Here is a 21586-nt window from a genome sequence, read left to right as displayed (position 1 = left end):
GTATCAGTGGGGCCCCTGGCTGTCAGACCCCCCACTATGTGTCACGTGTGTATGTGTGAGAGAGAACACGTTTGTCTGTGTCCATTCACTGAGTAAAAATTTAGTCTCTCTCCAAAGCCTCCATCTAGCTCGGCTGTGAACCTGTTGGCCCTCTCTGCACACCCTGCCACCCCACCACGCCACTGACCCTTCACCTCTCACCTTTAACCCAGCCTGTAAAAGTTATTGAACTCTCCCAGACCTGCAGCTGCAGAGGGTGCTGGGAAACTGGCCAGCAGGGTCATGGGGGTCAGGGTGTGTGACAGGGTGTCATGAATAGATGTCCCTTTTCCCGTCTTGATCCCCTTTCCAGAGAGCAAGGCAAAAACTGATTGTCCCCCCTGACATTGCTGTGGCTGGCTCATTGATTGAATTGAGGCCCTCCAAAAGCTCCCTGAATTCAGTTTAGATTCCTGTCATATTTATACTTCTCTTCTTCTCCTACTCTCTTCTTCTCTCTTCTACTCTCTTCTTCTCCTCTGACCTATGTCATGCCAATCTCTCTTTCTGTCTCTCTTTCACTCTCTGTCTCTTTCTTTCCTGATTATACCCTCTTTCAGTGTTGCTTGGTCTCTCTTCCTGCCCTTGAATAACTAACTGTTCATTGAATAACTGCGTTTGGAATGTAAACTCAATGCCTCCCTCTTCAGGCAATAGGTTGATATTGACGGAAACAAACATTGTGTTAAATTTGTAAACTTAATTTCTCCCTCATGGACTATCAGAAGTGTGTATTGTTTAGATTATGGCCACTATTTGGTTGTTAGATATTGTATATTCAAACATTGTGTGTTGAGTAGCCGTAGCCTAGCTTTAATACGGTTGTTAGAATACGGTTGTTAGAATCCCAGTAAGCAACGTTGACATCGGGTGCATTTATGTGCTGAATGAAAGGGGAAAATATGTCTTTTGCGTTATTTACGTTATTTAGAGAGGTTCAAAATATATATTTTGGACTCATTGATTTTATGGCCAAATTTCAGTTTCGCATACATTCTCAATTAATTATTATATCACAATAATACCTTTTCAAGCCTCTTAATATAGGAAAGATGAGCCAACTGAAGATTGTCCCTAACCAAAAATATATGTAATTGGATTTGAAATCAAGGTTGGTACTGACTGCACACCAAAAAGACAACCGGTCCTGATAGGACCAGAAAAAAATGTCGCCGTCGGTAACTGTGATGACAATAATCGCTCATAAACCAAAGCTACTTTTTCTAAATGTTTAAACGCACACCAGCAGCAGGTTATCAATTCCTTTAAAAACCCGTTAAAATGTGCGCAAATAGTAGCCTACTATAAGCAAATAGTTACATTGTATCATGCAGGTGATACAATTTTCTCACAGGGCTTTTGGTGCGGAAGTTGTAATTTAAAACCTTCCACCGATACTGCCAAGGAAAGAGATTCATCTTGAGGGGGGTTTAAAATTGAGGAAAACACCATTTTCCTTATTGCTGACGCGGACTGGGAGCTGTAGCTACATGCAGTAGCTTGGACTGCTACATCCACCATGTTTCTTTGGGTTTTAGTTTTAGGGGTCTTCGTTTCTAGATCAGAATGTTACTTTTCGGAGGAGAAATATCCAGAAGAATCGAAAATGCAGCCGCCAACGGTTGTTATTGCGATCATTGCTCGGAACGCGGCGCATTCCTTGCCTTACTACCTCGGAGCATTGGAGAGACTGAACTATCCCAAAGCACGCATTTCTGTTTGGTAGGTGGCAGACGTCCTGCCAGCGCTCTTTCCCTGGCCGCTATTTGTTAAAATGTCATTTTTATCAAACTCGTGGGCGATCAATGGCATTTGGATTAGATTAAGAATACCTCTCGTCCCCAAATCGCCAATCCCCATAATCCCGTTAGAACCATTCATCTCCTAACAAAATACAATGCTTCAGCTTCTATTGGGTACTCTAATTATGCTTTCTTTATTTTTCTCCAATGCAGAGTTCATGAAGTAATATTTTAAACCATTGTATTATGCAATTTTCACATTAGCCTGTACTTTACACCAGACTTTCCTTGCTGGATATATGTTTTCCAGTTTCTTGAAGTACTTTGGAAATCCAATTTATTTCTATGTTGAAGCTGAAATAGTATTTTCATTCCTTTTTCCATAGACACTCTTATCCAGGGAAATGTTCAGTACATTTCCAGTACAGTTAATACTGTACTGGGCCCCTGTGGGAATTGAACCCACAACCCTAGCTTTGCAAGTTCCATGCTCTCCCAACTGAGCCACATCATCACATCTCATCATCACAAACCACTTGATGTCTCAATGTACTCAATACTGTATTGGTCATTGTTTTTCATCATGCTGATAGAAAGTCTACAGGTACAAACCTAGATGACCAGCCTATGTACAATACAGTCATGTACATTTCCATTAAGTGGTTTGTAAGGATGGTCAATTAATACTGCACAAAAAAGTGGTTGTTTTCAATGTTATTTGATCAAGAAAAATATTTAATTTGGTGTGGATGTTTTGTGTCTTTGCTGATAACCTAAATATTTGAGGACAGGGGATTGTTCTTTCTGGATGCCATTAGAATGACAGTCACAGACAAAATGACAGGGGATTGTTCTTTCTGGATCCCATTAGAATGACAGTCACAGAGAAAAAGACAGGGGAAAGTTATTTCTGGATCCCATTAGAATGACAGTCACAGAGAAAAGGAGAGGGGAATGTTCTTTCTGGATCCCATTAGAATGACAGTCACAGAGAAAAGGACAGGGGAATGTTCTTTCTGGATCCCATTAGAATGACAGTCACAGAGAAAAGGACAGGGGAATGTTCTTTCTGGATCATTAGAATGACAGTCACAGAGAAATTGTACAGGACAACAACTCTTACAAGATCAACTATTGAATCCTGCTAGATACTGTTCTTAATTATACATCTATCTTTTTGCCAAAGCAGATATGCTGAAAAAAGTATTTTTTCCCGCTACAAATGTCTCTATCGGTCCGCTAATACTAGTTAAGACACAGTGCATTACTTTTGTGACTTTCTTATATTTTATAAACAGTACCAGTCAAAAGTTTGGACACACCTACTCATTCAATGTCTTCACTATTATTCTACAATGTAGAAAATAGCCAAAATGAAGAAAAAAAACCTGGAATGAGTAGGTGTGTCCAAACCTTTGACTGGTACTGTATATATGTATATACATGTTTTTTTGAACAAAACAAATGTTCAGAATTTTCAGGGGTGCTGCAGCAGCCTCAGAACCCCTACCTCCCTTGGCAATGGGCACACCTGATTCAATTAGTCAAAGGCTTGATGATTAGTTGCCTAATTGAATCAGGTATGCCAGTTTAGGGTTAAGACAAAATCTGTAAAAAGTCCTGGGGCCAAGGAGTGGGTTAGGTGTGTCTATGTCCCCATGTCAGACAGTGTGTCTATGTCCCCATGTCCGCAGGGCAGCGACAGATCACAATGCTGACAACACTACAGCTGTTCTGAGAGAATGGCTGACAGTCATGCAACAGTTTTATCACTACGTGGAATGGAGGCCTATGGAGCATCCTACGTAGGTTTGAGTTGTGTTCAGCATTATCTTGTTTTCTTCTAGAAGTATGCATGCTTGTACGTGTGTGTGTGTGTTGACACAGTTGATTAGCTCTGAAAAACCCTTGATTATCAGCTCATTTGTATAAACTCTGTATTAGCTTACCTGAACATCCGGACAGTAGTAGCAGTAGCCGACAGCTGAGCCTCAACTCACAATGTAACTTTAAAACACAGTGTGAATAGAAAAGAAAGCCTTAAATAAATGTTTGGTGTTTACAGAGCCTGGTGACAACAGTACTACCTGACCTGAGGTCACCTCTCATTTTCTCTCTCTAAGTACCTCAAAGCAATGCAGAAATGATGCTGTAGCATGCCTCTGCATGTGTGTGTGTGTGTGTGTGTGTGTGTGTGTCGGTTGGTGTGCGTCGGTTGGTGTGTGTGTGTGTCTCATTCTGACTCCCTCACAGGTCCTACCCAGGAGAGATGGGGCCTAAATACTGGAGCAACGGCAGATATGAATACCTGATGAAACTTAAACAGGCTGCTCTCAACTTCGCCAAGACACGCTGGGCTGACTACATACTGGTACAGTCACATGTCTACTCTGTCCTCTGGCCTACAAGTAGCATCATATCTACTCTGTCCTCTGGCCTACAAGTAGAATCATATCTACTCTGTCCTCTGGCCTACAAGTAGCATCATATCTACTCTGTCCTCTGGCCTACAAGTAGCATCATATCTACTCTGTCCTCTGGCCTACAAGTAGCATCATATCTACTCTGTCCTCTGGCCTACAAGTAGCATCATATCTACTCTGTCCTCTGGCCTACAAGTAGCATCATATCTACTCTGTCCTCTGGCCTACAAGTAGAATCATATCTACTCTGTCCTCTGGCCTACAAGTAGCATCATATCTACTCTGTCCTCTGGCCTACAAGTAGCATCATATCTACTCTGTCCTCTGGCCTACAAGTAGCATCATATCTACTCTGTCCTCTGGCCTACAAGTAGCATCATATCTACTCTGTCCTCTGGCCTACAAGTAGCATCATATCTACTCTGTCCTCTGGGTTACAAGTAGAATCATATCTACTCTGTCCTCTGGGTTTACAAGCAGCATCATATCTACTCTGCCTCTGGCCTACAAGCAGCATCATATCTACTCTGCCTCTGGCCAAGAAGTAGCATCATATCTACTCTGTCCTCTGGGTTTACAAGTAGAATCATATCTACTCTGTCCTCTGGGTTTACAAGTAGCATCATATCTACTCTGCCTCTGGCCAAGAAGTAGCATCATATCTACTCTGTCCTCTGGCCTGCAAGCAGCATCATATCTACTCTGCCTCTGGCCAAGAAGTAGCATCATATCTACTCTGTCCTCTGGCCTACAAGCAGCATCATATCTACTCTGCCTCTGGCCAAGAAGTAGCATCATATCTACTCTGTCCTCTGGCCTACAAGTAGCATCATATCTACTCTGTCCTCTGGCCTACAAGTAGAATCATATCTACTCTGTCCTCTGGCCTACAAGTAGCATCATATCTACTCTGCCTCTGGCCAAGAAGTAGCATCATATCTACTCTGTCCTCTGGCCTGCAAGCAGCATCATATCTACTCTGCCTCTGGCCTACAAGCAGCATCATATCTACTCTGTCCTCTGGCCTACAAGTAGCATCATATCTACTCTGCCTCTGGCCAAGAAGTAGCATCATATCTACTCTGTCCTCTGGCCTGCAAGCAGCATCATATCTACTCTGTCCTCTGGCCTACAAGTAGCATCATATCTACTCTGTCCTCTGGCCTACAAGTAGCATCATATCTACTCTGTCCTCTGGCCTACAAGTAGAATCATATCTACTCTGTCCTCTGGGTTTACAAGTAGCATCATATCTACTCTGTCCTCTGGGTTTACAAGTAGAATCATATCTACTCTGTCCTCTGGGTTTACAAGTAGCATCATATCTACTCTGCCTCTGGCCAAGAAGTAGCATCATATCTACTCTGTCCTCTGGCCTGCAAGCAGCATCATATCTACTCTGCCTCTGGCCAAGAAGTAGCATCATATCTACTCTGTCCTCTGGCCTACAAGCAGCATCATATCTACTCTGCCTCTGGCCAAGAAGTAGCATCATATCTACTCTGTCCTCTGGCCTACAAGCAGCATCATATCTACTCTGCCTCTGGCCAAGAAGTAGCATCATATCTACTCTGTCCTCTGGGTTTACAAGTAGAATCATATCTACTCTGTCCTCTGGCCTACAAGTAGCATCATATCTACTCTGTCCTCTGGCCTACAAGTAGCATCATATCTACTCTGTCCTCTGGCTTACAAGCAGCATCATATCTACTCTGCCTCTGGCCAAGAAGTAGCATCATATCTACTCTGTCCTCTGGGTTTACAAGTAGAATCATATCTACTCTGTCCTCTGGCCTACAAGTAGCATCATATCTACTCTGTCCTCTGGCCTACAAGTAGCATCATATCTACTCTGTCCTCTGGCCTACAAGCAGCATCATATCTACTCTGCCTCTGGCCAAGAAGTAGCATCATATCTACTCTGTCCTCTGGGTTTACAAGTAGAATCATATCTACTCTGTCCTCTGGGTTACAAGTAGAATCATATCTACTCTGTCCCCTGGCCTACAAGTAGCATCATATCATATCATCAGGGTTCAGGGTTAAATTCTTGGACCGACTCTCTTCTCTGTATACATCAATGAGGTCGCTCTTGCTGCTGGTGAGTCTCTGATCCACCTCTACGCAGACGACACCATTCTGTATACTTCTGGCCCTTCTTTGGACACTGTGTTGACAACCCTCCAGGCAAGCTTCAATGCCATACAACTCTCCTTCCGTGGCCTCCAATTGCTCTTAAATACAAGTAAAACTAAATGCATGCTCTTCAACCGATCGCTACCTGTACCTACCCGCCTGTCCAACATTACTACTCTGGACGGCTCTGACTTAGAATACGTGGACAACTACAAATACTTAGGTGTCTGGTTAGATTGTACACTCTCCTTCCAGACCCATATCAAACATCTCCAATCCAAAGTTAAATCTAGAATTGGCTTCCTATTTCGCAACAAAGCATCCTTCACTCATGCTGCCAAACATACCCTTGTAAAACTGACCATCCTACCAATCCTCAACTTTGGCGATGTCACTTACAAAATAGCCTCCAATACCCTACTCAACAAATTGGATGCAGTCTATCACAGTGCAATCCGTTTTTGTCACCAAAGCCCCATATACTACCCACCATTGCGACCTGTACGCTCTCGTTGGCTGGCCCTCGCTTCATACTCGTCGCCAAACCCACTGGCTCCATGTCATCTACAAGACCCTGCTAGGTAAAGTCCCCCCTTATCTCAGCTCGCTGGTCACCATTGCATCTCCCACACGCTCCAGCAGGTATATCTCTCTAGTCACCCCCAAAACCAATTCTTTCTTTGGCCGCCTCTCCTTCCAGTTCTCTGCTGCCAATGACTGGAACGAACTATAAAAATCTCTGAAACTGGAAACACTTATCTCCCTCACTAGCTTTAAGCACCAACTGTCAGAGCAGCTCACAGATTACGGCACCTGTACATAGCCCACCTATAATTTAGCCCGAACAACTACCTCTTTCCCTACTGTATTTCATTAATTTATTTATTTTGCTCCTTTGCACCCCATTATTTTAATTTCTACTTTGCACATTCTCCCATTGCAAATCTACCATTCCAGTGTTTTACTTGCTATATTGTATTTACTTTGCCACCATGGCCTTTTTTGCCTTTACCTCCCTTATCTCACCTCATTTGCTCACATCGTATATAGACTTGTTTATACTGTATTATTGACTGTATGTTTGTTTTACTCCATGTGTAACTCTGTGTCGTTGTATGTGTCGAACTGCTTTGCTTTATCTTGGCCAGGTCGCAATTGTAAATGAGAACTTGTTCTCAACTTGCCTACCTGGTTAAATAAAGGTAAAATAAAATAAAATAAATATCTACTCTGTCCTCTGTACTACAAGTAGTATCATAGCTTTCTTTCATTACCCACATACAGAGTGTGACCCTGCTATGGTTGTTACCAAAAAGATCAGTGTGCTTTGGTTTCAACCGCCTCACTAAACACACCGTGTCATCCGTTGACCATCTCTGTCTGTGCCCTTGATCTCCACGATATTATTATTATATAATATGATAATATATCATATTATTACATCTCTGTCTCCTCCAGTACGCTGACACAGACAACATCCTGACCAACCCAGAGACTCTGAACCTTCTGATAGCAGAGAACAAGTCTGTTGTGGCCCCCATGCTGGACTCTCAGGGAGCCTACTCCAACTACTGGTGCGGCATCACTCCCCAAGTAAGACAGTAAAGATCTGAGCCAGCACAGTGGGTTGTGGGTAGGCACGATTGTGTGAAATGGAAAGTTGGTTTGTATAAATGCGATTAAAGACCATATTGTTTTCATTTCAATCATTAATTTACATGGGTACAGATGCAATTAAAACATTGACACATTGAATGTACAAACAGTCAGATACGTTGCAGCTTATGCTAATTTCCAGTACCCTGTGTGTCTGTTCCCAGGGTTACTACCGGCGTACAGCTGAGTATTTCCCCACCAGACAGCGCCACCGGCTAGGCTGCTACCCGGTGCCCATGGTCCACTCTACCTTCCTGCTGGACATGAGGAAGACGGGTATGAAGAAGCTGGCCTTCCACCCTCCTCACCTGGACTACTCCTGGCCCTTCGATGACATCATCGTCTTCGCCTTCTCCTGCCGCGTCTCAGGTTGGGGTCTACAGTACAGCATGTACATTATGATGCACACACAGTCAGTCATGAACGAACGTGCACCCACACACTTTTAGTCTAATAACGTGCACCCACACACACTTAGTCTAATAACGTGCACCCACACACACTTAGTCTAATAACGTGCACCCACACACACTTAGTCTAATAACGTGCACCCACACACACTTAGTCTAATAACGTGCACCCACACACACTTAGTCTAATAACGTGCACCCACACACACTTAGTCTAATAACGTGCACCCACACACACTTAGTCTAATAACGTGCAATCGCAAGCATCCACATCCCTGCTGCTGGGGTGTAATCAGTGTGTTCCTTGTGTAAAAGGCTAGATGATTACATGCACATGTTGCTGGCACGTCGAGGCCATGGAGGCCATGTTTAATAACAGAGTTTATTGTACTGTGTTTTCCAGAGGTGCAGATGTACCTGTGTAACAAGGTGAGGTATGGTTACTTGAACGTCCCAGCCAAACCTCACCACACCATAGAGGACGACAGCATCAGCTTTAGTCATCTCATCCTGGAGGCCACCAGTAAGAAACCTTATTTGGTCGTTTTTTTACATAATTCTAAAGTTATTTAAGAGTCGGTGTCTAACAGTAATAGATGTGTAATAACTAGGTAATAACGGTAAAAATACCACGTCTCTATGTTCTTCCCCCAGTCGATGGCCCCCCCATGGCCCCCTCCAAATACGTGAGCCTCTTCCCCAAACAGAGAGACCTCATGGGCTTCGATGAGGTGAGACAAAGGCCAGGAGCCCAAACTCCTCATCACCTACCTGAATAGATTAAATAATTAGCAGTGGCTTGGAACACTGCTGTAGACTATTTACATCAAATTACATTTTATCTGTCACACGCGCGAAAACAGGTATAGACCTTACCGTGAAGTATAGACCTTACCGTGAAGTATAGACCTTACCGTGAAGTATAGACCTTACCGTGAAGTATAGACCTTACCGAGAAGTATAGACCTTACCGAGAAGTATAGACCTTACCGAGAAGTATAGACCTTACCGTGAAGTATAGATCTTACCGTGAAGTATAGACCTTACTGTGAAGTATAGACCTTACCGTGAAGTATAAACCTTACCGAGAAGTATAGACCTTACCGAGAAGTATAGACCTTACCGTGAAGTATAGACCTTACCGAGAAGTATAGACTTTACCGTGAAGTATAGACCTTACCGAGAAGTATAGACCTTACCGTGAAGTATAGACCTTACCGAGAAGTATAGACCTTACCGTGAAGTATAGACCTTACCGAGAAGTATAGACCTTACCGTGAAGTGATTACTTACAAGCCCTTTCCCAATAATGCAGTTTTAAAAAATAGATTTAGTAAAATATTTACTAAATAAACTAAAGTAAAACATGTAATAAATAGTTACATAATAAAATAACAATAATGCGGATATATACAGTGGGTACCAAGTCAATGTGCGGGGGTACAGGTTAGTTGGGGTAATTTATACATGTACAGCAGGTACCGGTACCGAGTCAATGTGCGGGGGTACAGGTTAGTTGGGGTAATTTATACATGTACAGTAGGTAGGGGTAAAATGACTATACATAGATGACGCCCGACGGGGTGTGGTATACGGTCTGATATACCACGGCTGTCAGCTCGAACCACCCAGTTTATAATGGTAGTATGATCTCTCACGCTCAATATAAGATATACTTTATTAGTTCATACAGGATAGACATTTGTCTTCTACTTTTGACTCAAACCCACTGTTATACACACACAATCTATGGATCACTGTGTCTCTGAGTTGACCCTTGACCTCTGACCCTGGCTGTCCTGTGTTGTAGGTGTACCTGATTAACCTGCGTCGTCGTCAGGACCGTAGAGACAGGATGCTGTATTCTCTCAATGAGCTGGAGATAGATGTCAAGGTGGTGGACGCCATCGATGGAGGGTGAGAATTAGCCTGCGAATCCTGACTCATTTGTGCTACGTTTCACTAAACAAGAGTTGAATTCAGTCTGGATGTCCAGGCTAGGTGAGGATACAAAGCTTGGCATAGCTGTGGCTCTGAGGGAGGTTTAGAGAGAGTTGGAGACTATGATGTCGGTGTGTGTCCTGCAGAGCTCTGAACAGCAGTGATATAAAGATTCTGGGAGTGGACATACTGCCTGGTTACTATGACCCGTTCTCTCGCCGTACCCTGACCAAAGGAGAGGTGGGATGCTTCCTGAGTCATTACTACATCTGGAAGGAGGTGAGGAGCACAGACACACACACAGCCACGGACACACACACACACACGGACACACACACACACACACACACACACACACACACACACACACACACACACACACACACACAGACTCGGACACACACACACACACACACACACACACACACAGACTCGGACACACACACACACACACACAGACTCGGACACACACACACACGGACACGGACACACACACACACACACACACACATCTTGGGCCATGGGACCTGGAGGGCCATGTCAGTAGGAGCTTAATTGGCTCGTTCAGTAAAGTAGAAAAGCCTCTGAGGTCTGTAATTAGAGCTTATTTAAACTACATGTCCCCCCCCCCCCCCCCCCCCACCCCCCCCCCCTTAGATGGTAGACCAGCAGATGGACAAGGCGCTGATCTTCGAGGATGACGTGCGTTTCCAGGCCAACTTCAAGCGGCGCGTACTGCGTCTGATGGAGGAGGTGGAGATGGTGGAACTGGACTGGGACATCATGTGAGTCACTGTCACAAACGGTCACCCTGGTGACCAGATGACTACTGCCTACCCGTGTTGCCATGAAGAGGAAAGGGCCTAGCTGCCCTGGACTCATTTTGTATGATAAACTAATCTGGGTGAGGAGGGAGGGAGGAGGAGGGAGAATGAGGAGGAGGAGGGAGAATGAGGAGGAGGGGGGAGGAGGAGAAGGAGGAGGAGAGGGGGGAGGAGAAGGAGGAGGAGAGGGGGGAGGAGAAGGAGGAGGAGAGGGGGGAGGAGGAGGGGGAGGAGAGAAGGAGGAGGAGACGGAGGAGGGGGAGGAGGAGAAGGTGGAGGAGAGGGGGGAGGAGGAGGAGGAGACGGAGGGGGAGGAGGAGACAGAGGGGGAGGAGAGGGAGGAGGAGGTGGAGGAGGAGGAGACGGAGGAGTAGGTAGAAGAGGAGCAGGGGGAGGAGGAGGTGGAGGAGGAGGAGACAGAGGAGTAGGTGGAAGAGGAGCAGGGGGAGGAGGAGGTGGAGGAGGAGGAGTAGGTGGAAGAGGATGGGGGAGGAGGAGAAGGGGAAGGAGAAGGTGAAGTAGGAGGAAGAGTAGAGTAGGGTCGGAGAGCCTATTTCAACAGCATTATTCCACAGATATTCTACAACATGTAAAGTCATACTGGGTGGGGTTAGTCTGGACAGAGGACAGATAGGGTCAGTCAGAGTACTGACCCTGTCTGTCCAGTACTCTGACTGACCCTGTCTCTCTCTCCTCTGTCCAGTACTCTGACTGACCCTGTCTCTCTCTCCTCTGTCCAGTACTCTGACTAACCCTGTCTCTCTCTCTCCCCTGTCCAGTACTCTGACTGACCCTGTCTCTCTCTCTCCTCTGTCCACTACTCTGACTAACCCTGTCTCTCTCTCTCCCCTGTCCAGTACTCTGACTGACCCTGTCTCTCTCTCTCCTCTGTCCACTACTCTGACTAACCCTGTCTCTCTCTCTCCTCTGTCCAGTACTCTGACTAACCCTGTCTCTCTCTCTCTCCTCTGTCCAGTACTCTGACTAACCCTGTCAATTCAATTCAATTCAATTCAAGGGGCTTTATTGGCATGGGAAACATGTGTTAACATTGCCAAAGCAAGTGAAGTAGATAATACATGAAGTGAATATATAAAGTGAAATAAACAATCAAAATTAACAGTAAACATTACACATACAGAAGTTTCAAAACAATTAAGACATTACAAATGTCATATTATATACAGTGCCTTGCGAAAGTATTTGGCCCCCTTGAACTTTGCGACCTTTTGCCACATTTCAGGCTTCAAACATAAAGATATAAAACTGTATTTTTTTTGTGAAGAATCAACAACAAGTGGGACACAATCATGAAGTGGAACGACATTTATTGGATATTTCAAACTTTTTTAACAAATCAAAAACTGAAAAATTGGGCGTGCAAAATTATTCAGCCCCCTTAAGTTAATACTTTGTAGCGCCACCTTTTGCTGCGATTACAGCTGTAAGTCGCTTGGGGTATGTCTCTATCAGTTTTGCACATCGAGAGACTGAAATGTTTTCCCATTCCTCCTTGCAAAACAGCTCGAGCTCAGTGAGGTTGGATGGAGAGCATTTGTGAACAGCAGTTTTCAGTTATTTCCACAGATTCTCGATTGGATTCAGGTCTGGACTTTGACTTGGCCATTCTAACACCTGGATATGTTTATTTTTGAACCATTCCATTGTAGATTGTAGAGACAAATCTCCGTCCCAGTCTCAGGTCTTTTGCAGACTCCATCAGGTTTTCTTCCAGAATGGTCCTGTATTTGGCTCCATCCATCTTCCCATCAATTTTAACCATCTTCCCTGTCCCTGCTGAAGAAAAGCAGGCCCAAACCATGATGCTGCCACCACCATGTTTGATAGTGGGGATGGTGTGTTCAGTGTGATGAGCTGTGTTGCTTTTATGCCAAACATAACGTTTTGCATTGTTGCCAAAAAGTTCAATTTTGGTTTCATCTGACCAGAGCACCTTCTTCCACATGTTTGGTGTGTCTCCCAGGTGGCTTGTGGCAAACTTTAAACTACACTTTTTATGGATATCTTTAAGAAATGGCTTTCTTCTTGCCACTCTTCCATAAAGGCCAGATTTGTGCAATATACGACTGATTGTTGTCCTATGGACAGAGTCTCCCACCTCAGCTGTAGATCTCTGCAGTTCATCCAGAGTGATCATGGGCCTCTTGGCTGCATATCTGATCAGTCTTCTCCTTGTATGAGCTGAAAGTTTAGAGGGACGGCCAGGTCTTGGTAGATTTGCAGTGGTCTGATACTCCTTCCATTTCAATATTATCGCTTGCACAATGCTCCTTGGGATGTTTAAAGCTTGGGAAATCTTTTTGTATCCAAATCCGGCTTTAAACTTCTTCACAACAGTATCTCGGACCTGCCTGGTGTGTTCCTTGTTCTTCATGATGCTCTCTGCGCTTTTAACGGACCTCTGAGACTATCACAGTGCAGATGCATTTATACAGAGACTTGATTACACACAGGTGGATTGTATTTATCATCATTAGTCAGTTAGGTCAACATTGGATCATTCAGAGATCCTCACTGAACTTCTGGAGAGAGTTTGCTGCACTGAAAGTAAAGGGGCTGAATAATTTTGCACGCCCAATTTTTCAGTTTTTGATTTGTTAAAAAAGTTTGAAATATCCAATAAATGTCGTTCCACTTCATGATTGTGTCCCACTTGTTGTTGATTCTTCACAAAAAAATAAAGTTTTATATCTTTATGTTTGAAGCCTGAAATGTGGCAAAAGGTTGCAAAGTTCAAGGGGGCCGAATACTTTCGCAAGGCACTGTATATACAGTGTTTTAACAATGTACACATGGTTAAAGGACACAAGATAAAATAAATAAGCATAAATATGGGTTGTATTTACAATGGTGTTTGTTCTTCACTGGTTACCCTTTTCTCATGGCAACAGGTCACAACTCTTGCTGCTGTGATGGCACACTGTGGAATTTCACCCAGTAGATATGGGAGTTTATCAAAATTGGATTTGTTCTCAATTTTTTTGTGGATCTGTGTAATCTGAGGGAAATATGTCTCTCTAATATGGTCATACATTGGGTAGGAGGTTAGGAAGTGCAGCTCAGTTTCCACCTCATTTTGTGGGCAGTGAGCACATAGCCTGTCTTCTCTTGAGAGCCATGTCTGCCTACGGCGGCCTTTCTCAATAGCAAGGCTATGCTCACTGAGTCTGTACATAGTCAAAGCTTTCCTTAATTTTGGGTCAGTCACAGTGGTCAGGTATTCTGCCGCTGTGTACTCTCTGTGTAGGGCCAAATAGCATTCTAGTTTGCTCTGTTTTTTGTTAATTCTTTCTAATGTGTCAAGTAATTATCTTTTTGTTTTCTCATGATTTGGTTGGGTCTAATTGTGCTGCTGTCTTGAAGCTCTGTAGGGTGTGTTTGTGTTTGTGAACAGAGCCCCAGGACCAGCTTGCTTAGGGGACTCTTCTCCAGGTTCATCTCTCTGTAGGTGATGGCTTTGTTATGGAAGGTTTGGGAATCGCTTCTTTTGAGGTGGTTGTAGAATTTAACGGCTATTTTCTGGATTTTGATAATTAGTGGGTATCGGCCTAATTCTGCTCTGCATGCATTATTTGGTGTTCTACGTTGTACACGGAGGATATTTTTGCAGAATTCTGCGTGCAGAGTCTCAATTTGGTGTTTGTCCCATTTTGTGAAGTCTTGGTTGGTGACTCCCTCCCTCCCCTGTCCACTACTGTGACTAACCCTGTCTCTCTCTCTCCTCTGTCCACTACTCTGACTAACCCTGTCTCTCTCTCTCCTCTGTCCAGTACTCTGACTAACCCTGTCTCTCTCTCTCCTCTGTCCAGTACTCTGACTAACCCTGTCTCTCTCTCCTCTGTCCAGTACTCTGACTAACCCTGTCTCTCTCTCCTCTGTGCACTACTCTGACTAACCCTGACTCTGTCTGTCCTCTGTCCAGTACTCTGACTGACTCTGTCTGTCCTCTGTCCAGTACTCTGACTAACCCTGTCTCTCTCTCTCCTCTGTCCAGTACTCTGACTAACCCTGTCTCTCTCTCTCCTCTGTCCAGTACTCTGACTGACTCCGTCTGTCCTCTGTCCAGTACTCTGACTAACCCTGTCTCTCTCTCTCCTCTGTCCAGTACTCTGACTGACTCTGTCTGTCCTCTGTCCAGTACTCTGACTAACCCTGTCTCTCTCTCTCTCCTCTGTCCAGTACTCTGACTAACCCTGTCTCTCTCTCTCCTCTGTCCAGTACTCTGACTGACACTGTCTGTCCTCTGTCCAGTACTCTGACTAACTCTGTCTGTCCTCTGTCCCCAGTTACCTGGGCCGTAAGCAGGTGAAGCCAGGTGATGAGGAGGTGGTGGAGAACGTGAGGAACCTGGTGGTAGCAGACTATTCCTACTGGACCCTGTCCTATGCCATCTCTCTCCAGGGTGCCCAGAAACTGCTCAACGCTGAACCCCTCTCCAAGATGCTGCCCGTAGACGAATTCTTACCCATCATGTACGACAAACACACCAAGTAAGTACCTCAACTGTTTAAAAAAAATATATATTTATTCTTGTATTTATTTAGCCATTCTTAAGATGTTCTCAGATCACTGAGACCAGACACACCAAGTAGGTGGAACTGAAACCTGAATAATTATGTTAGCTCGCCCTGTGCTAATTGCCTATACCCCTCAAATTCAACTCTGGACCTCGAAGCCAGTTCCACTGCATTTTTTCATTATTGCCCTCTAATCAGGGACTGATTTAGACCTGGGACACCAGACAGGTTTGTAATGTGCAGGAGATCCAGGTTCAAACCCAGTTGGTATGTAAGTCTGACAACAATGCTCCATAGGGGAGAGAGCTGGTGAAACGAAGTAGCCAAATTGTCTTTGAAAAGTAGTGTCATAAGTTCTCAAGAATCAGCTCCAAGATAGTCCAGTAGCACCCTGGGATCGTTCCTGAAAGATTTGTTTTACTAGGACCATCCTTCATCCATTGCCAATGGAACTTATAATGATTTTAGTGCTACAAAGCTGTCAGGCAACTCTGCTTTGTGCCATTAAAAATTGCATTTCATCTTGTGTAACTTGTTCTGACCCTTTGCCAGCATTGAACTTCCAAAGCTATAGCAACACCCTATAGCAACACCCTATAGCAACAACCTATAGCAACAACCTATAGCAACAACCTATAGCAACAACCTATAGCGACAACCTATAGCGACACCCTATAGCGACAACCTATAGCAACACCCTATAGCAACAACCTATAGCAACAACCTATAGCAACAACCTATAGCAACAACCTATAGCAACAACCTATAGCAACACCCTATAGCAACAACCTATAGCAACAACCTATAGCAACAACTCCTAATTAGCTGCAGTTTTGGATAAACGTTAAGCATAAATGTAGCTTTGGAATGGACAGATTTAAAAACCACTGTTACTATCACCAGCCTATGGTTTCACAACTATAGCCTCCCATTGATGTTCACCTTCCTGTGAACACATTCTTAGCTCAACTCTTAAAAGCCTGCTTTTAAAATAGCTTGCCACAATTAAAATGTTCCCTCTAATTCTGAAACGCATTCACATTTTAGTTATGTCAAGAAGTCCAAATGTTTTGTACTTTGCTTCATGTTAGTTTTAGTCTCTGCTGACTGACTTGGCTTGTTGTAGCGTTCCAGGTTCATGTGGTCAACTCCCTGTCTCTCTCTCTGGCTGCATGACATGTGTCTGCCAGACCAAGCTAATAGAACCCAGAGCCTCTCTGAGCCAATGGGAACCAGGCATGCATCCAGAAGTCTGTTAGAATGCCTTTGCGTTCTGTTGAGAATTCCTGTGTGTTCTGTGTTCCGTTGAGAATGCCTTAGTGTTCTGTTGAGAATTCCTGTGTGTTCTGTGTTCCGTTGAGAATGCCTTAGTGTTCCGTTGAGAATGCCTGTGTGTTCTGTGTTCCGTTGAGAATGCCTTAGTGTTCTGTTGAGAATTCCTGTGTGTTCTGTGTTCCGTTGAGAATGCCTTAGTGTTCTGTCATGTGTGGAAACCTGGCCAGCTGCCATCATCCCTAGTCCTTGTCCCCCTCCCCCTTCCCATCCTCTTCCCTGTGTGGTTCTGCTTCAATATGCTTGGAGTTGATTCTGGGTCTTCTGACTAACTGATTCATTCTTTCCAAGAGTTGCCCAACCCACAAACTTATTCCCAGTACTTCTATTATAACCTTGTTTCCACAAAATATATTTCATGTCATTTCATCTCTCTTTGTAATGTTTCGAAATGACCAGTACATTTTAAAACTGTTACCTTTCATAGGATTACATTTTATCTGTGTATTGTTGCCCACCATAACACTGTATCATGTACTGTATGACGAAGTGTGGCCCTGTTCTGGATATTTACATACACTCTCAAGCTATGTACATGACAGGCTAGTTTTTATCTCCTTAGTGGGAGTTTTAACATCAGACGTAATATTGTCATCGTCCTGTGACCAATGTACAGTGCCTTGCGAAAGTATTCGGCCTCCTTGAACTTTGCAACCTTTTGCCACATTTCAGGCTTCAAACATAAAGATATAAAACTGTATTTTTTTGTGAAGAATCAACAACAAGTGGGACACAATCATGAAGTGGAACGACATTTATTGGATATTTCAAACTTTTTTAACAAATCAAAAACTGAAAAATTGGGCGTGCAAAATTATTCAGCCCCCTTAAGTTAATACTTTGTAGCGCCACCTTTTGCTGCGATTACAGCTGTAAGTCGCTTGGGGTATGTCTCTATCAGTTTTGCACATCGAGAGACTGAAATGTTTTCCCATTCCTCCTTGCAAAACAGCTCGAGCTCAGTGAGGTTGGATGGAGAGCATTTGTGAACAGCAGTTTTCAGTTATTTCCACAGATTCTCGATTGGATTCAGGTCTGGACTTTGACTTGGCCATTCTAACACCTGGATATGTTTATTATTGAACCATTCCATTGTAGATTTTGCTTTATGTTTTGGATCATTGTCTTGTTGGAAGACAAATCTCCGTCCCAGTCTCAGGTCTTTTGCAGACTCCATCAGGTTTTCTTCCAGAATGGTCCTGTATTTGGCTCCATCCATCTTCCCATCAATTTGAACCATCTTCCCTGTCCCTGCTGAAGAAAAGCAGGCCCAAACCATGATGCTGCCACCACCATGTTTGACAGTGGGGATGGTGTGAGCTGTGTTGCTTTTACGCCAAACATAACGTTTTGCATTGTTGCCAAAAAGTTCAATTTTGGTTTCATCTGACCAGAGCACCTTCTTCCACATGTTTGGTGTGTCTCCCAGGTGGCTTGTGGCAAACTTTAAACAACACTTTTTATGGATATCTTTAAGAAATGGCTTACTTCTTGCCACTCTTCCATAAAGGCCAGATTTGTGCAATATACGACTGATTGTTGTCCTATGGACAGTGTCTCCCACCTCAGCTGTAGATCTCTGCAGTTCATCCAGAGTGATCATGGGCCTCTTGGCTGCATCTCTGATCAGTCTTCTCCTTGTATGCCTTGTATGAGCTGAAAGTTTAGAGGGACGGCCAGGTCTTGGTAGATTTGCAGTGGTCTGATACTCCTTCCATTTCAATATTATCGCTTGCACAGTGCTCCTTGGGATGTTTACAGCTTGGGAAATATTTTTGTATCCAAATCCGGCTTTAAACTTCTTCACAACAGTATCTCGGACCTGCCTGGTGTGTTCCTTGTTCTTCATGATGCTCTCTGCGCTTTTAACGGACCTCTGAGACTATCACAGTGCAGGTGCATTTATACGGAGACTTGATTACACACAGGTGGATTGTATTTATCATCATTAGTCATTTAGGTCAACATTGGATCATTCAGAGATCCTCACTGAACTTCTGGAGAGAGTTTGCTGCACTGAAAGTAAAGGGGCTGAATAATTTTGCACGCCCAATTTTTCAGTTTTTGATTTGTTAAAAAAGTTTGAAATATCCAATAAATGTCGTTCCACTTCATGATTGTGTCCCACTTGTTGTTGATTCTTCACAAAAAATACAGTTTTATATATTTATGTTTGAAGCCTGAAATGTGGCAAAAGGTCGCAAAGTTCAAGGGGGCCGAATACTTTCGCAAGGCACTGTATCTCTAACCTCCCTGTCCTGTTGGTCAACAGTGAGAACTACAAGTCCCACTATCCTAACCGTAACCTGCAGGCGTTCTCCACACGCCCCCTACTGGTGCAACCAGCCCAATACGCCGGGGACCCCAAGTGGGTGAGCGACACAGAGACCTCCACGCTGTGGGACGACGACAACGTGCGAACAGACTGGAGGGGCTCCCACAAAACGCTGAAGGGGGCTCCCCAACCCGACATGCTGCAGACGTCATATAAAGATGAGCTGTAGTTCAACCACACGTATTCATGCCTGATTCACACTGCACGGCCAACCCCATCCTTACTGCGCTGACTTGGATTTGGTCTTTTCACGTTGTTCTTTTACAACACGGTTCCAAAAACAACTGTGGATGCATAACGAGGCAGGTAGTGTTTGGTTTGACTCGGTAGTGTGAGAAGGGTTACTGGTTATGGTGTCATTGCTGACTGTGCCATTCATCAGCGACACTTCCTTTCTCACTGTATAATTGGCCATTTTGTATTTGGTACGTCGGTCCATAATCACTGGGAGTGACTGAATATACAGACAGCAGTGATGCTGGCGGAGGCTCTATAGACTTGGTCAAGTGCCCCAAGACCTAATTTCAAAGTGTGTGTGGGTTTGTTTGTGTGTGTTCAAATCAAGTGATGCATGTTAGGAATGGCACTCTCCTATACTGTCAGACACCTTCAAGGGTTGGGGTCAATTTCAAATTGAAGGCATTCAATTCAGGAAGTAAACTGAAATTACATTTCAATTATGGATTAAAAAAAAAATATATATATATATATATATAGCACAGTTGGGGTCAATTCCTATTGAAGCCAGTCAGTTCAGGTAGTGAATTGAATTTAAAATTAATTAAATAAATAAGCTTCTACTATTCAGTTTATTAAGACATCATTGATAAAATAAAATAAATAAATAAATATATATATCAATAGGAATTGACCCCAACTGTGCTATTTTGCACTGCATAGCACTCCAGGGCCTGGGTGAGTGACCCTCGCTGTACATCTAGTCACTGGGCGTCAGAAAACAGAAATACTGGAGGAAACCATTCTCTTTTATATCACATTCTACTCATTCTGTGTGGTAATATGTTAGGAGCAGTGTCTCTCTCTAGGCCTGACCTCATGGTAGACTTACACCAGATCAACAGTCCAGAGAGAAGCCTGCAAACCATATTCTCCTGACATCATTGATGGTGTCAGTTGCCACGACAATCAAGTTACATTCTGACTGAGCTCATCTATATTGGTTTGTGTTGATGTATTTTTTCTGTGTACAAATTCTATTATTTGTACAATTCATATGGACAGTTTTCCTAATTTATTTCTAGCATTATATTGTGCTTTTTGAATGCACAGTATTAAACCCAAGTGCAATGTCTTAATTGTAATGAAATTCCCTCTTTGTCAAATAAATGACTATACTGTACCTTGATGTCAAGCAACTTTGAAGATCAAATGTTTTTCAATAGTAGCACATTTGGCAGAAGCTTTGTCAGTGCCAAAACTGTTCAAAAACGGATGTGACAATGATGTAACTAACTTTATACATGATTAAAAATCAACTTTTTCAATTTTTATTGAAATTCTATGAAAATGCACTGACATTTTTAAGATACATGTACTGACATGAAAGCACCACAAGAGGGCAGTGTATGAATAAGGCATTTTTAGGGAAGTGTAGTTAGTGTAGTTGGTTACTCTGAAATGATCAGCTGCGGAAAAAGTACCCAATTGTCATACTTGAGGAAAAGTAAAAACGCCTTAATAGAAAATTACTCAAGTAAAAGTGAAAGTCATACAGTTTGTATTACTTGAGTAAACGTCTAAAAGTATTTGGTTTAAAATACACAGTCGTGGCCAAAAGTTTTGAGGTATGACACAAAGATTAATTTCCACAAAGTTTGCTGCTTCAGTGTCTTTAGATATTTTTGTCAGATGTGACTATGGAATACTAAAGTATAATTACAAGCATTTCATAAGTGTCAAAGGCTTTTATTGACAATTACATGAAGTTGATGCAAAGAATCAATATTTGCAGTGTTGACCCTTCTTTTTCAAGACCTCTGCAATCCGCCCTGGCATGCTGTCAATTAACTTCTGGGCCACATGGCAGCCCATTCTGGCATAATCAATCTTTGGAGTTTGTCCGATTTTGTGGGTTTTTGTTTGTCCACCCACCTCTTGAGGATTTACCACAAGTTCTCAATGGGAATAAGTTCAGGGGAGTTTCCTGGCCATGGACCCAAAATATCAATGTTTTGTTCCCTGAGCCACTT

The 21586-nt window shown here is 43.4% G+C and overlaps 1 protein-coding gene across 1 annotated transcript; it reads left to right on the top strand.

The window, feature by feature from the left end:
• Window positions 1–1306: 1306 nt before the first annotated feature.
• LOC110536785 (procollagen galactosyltransferase 2) lies at window positions 1307–20887 on the top strand. Its single transcript, XM_036936940.1, has 12 exons — window positions 1307–1761; window positions 3476–3586; window positions 4035–4152; window positions 7799–7933; window positions 8161–8365; window positions 8810–8929; window positions 9061–9137; window positions 10217–10323; window positions 10494–10626; window positions 11005–11132; window positions 15479–15682; window positions 19314–20887. Exons 1-12 carry the CDS (start codon window positions 1559–1561, stop codon window positions 19543–19545), a joined length of 1773 nt encoding a protein of 590 aa, XP_036792835.1. The 5' UTR covers window positions 1307–1558; the 3' UTR covers window positions 19546–20887.
• Window positions 20888–21586: the final 699 nt, after the last annotated feature.

The sequence above is a fragment of the Oncorhynchus mykiss genome, chromosome 12 (assembly GCF_013265735.2).
Source record: "Oncorhynchus mykiss isolate Arlee chromosome 12, USDA_OmykA_1.1, whole genome shotgun sequence".
Classification (NCBI taxonomy): Eukaryota; Metazoa; Chordata; class Actinopteri; order Salmoniformes; family Salmonidae; genus Oncorhynchus; species Oncorhynchus mykiss.
Note: the sequence above shows the minus strand (reverse complement) of the source record. Positions and strands in the feature narration are given on the sequence as shown.

Coding starts and splice junctions, on each gene's coding strand:
- LOC110536785 (XM_036936940.1), top strand. CDS start 1,559: ATGTTTCTTTGGGTTTTAGTTTTAGGGGTCTTCGTTTCTAGATCAGAA. Junction 10,324..10,493: donor GTGGACGCCATCGATGGAGG/GTGAGAATTAGC, acceptor TGTGTCCTGCAG/AGCTCTGAACAGCAGTGATA. Junction 11,133..15,478: donor GAACTGGACTGGGACATCAT/GTGAGTCACTGT, acceptor CTCTGTCCCCAG/TTACCTGGGCCGTAAGCAGG.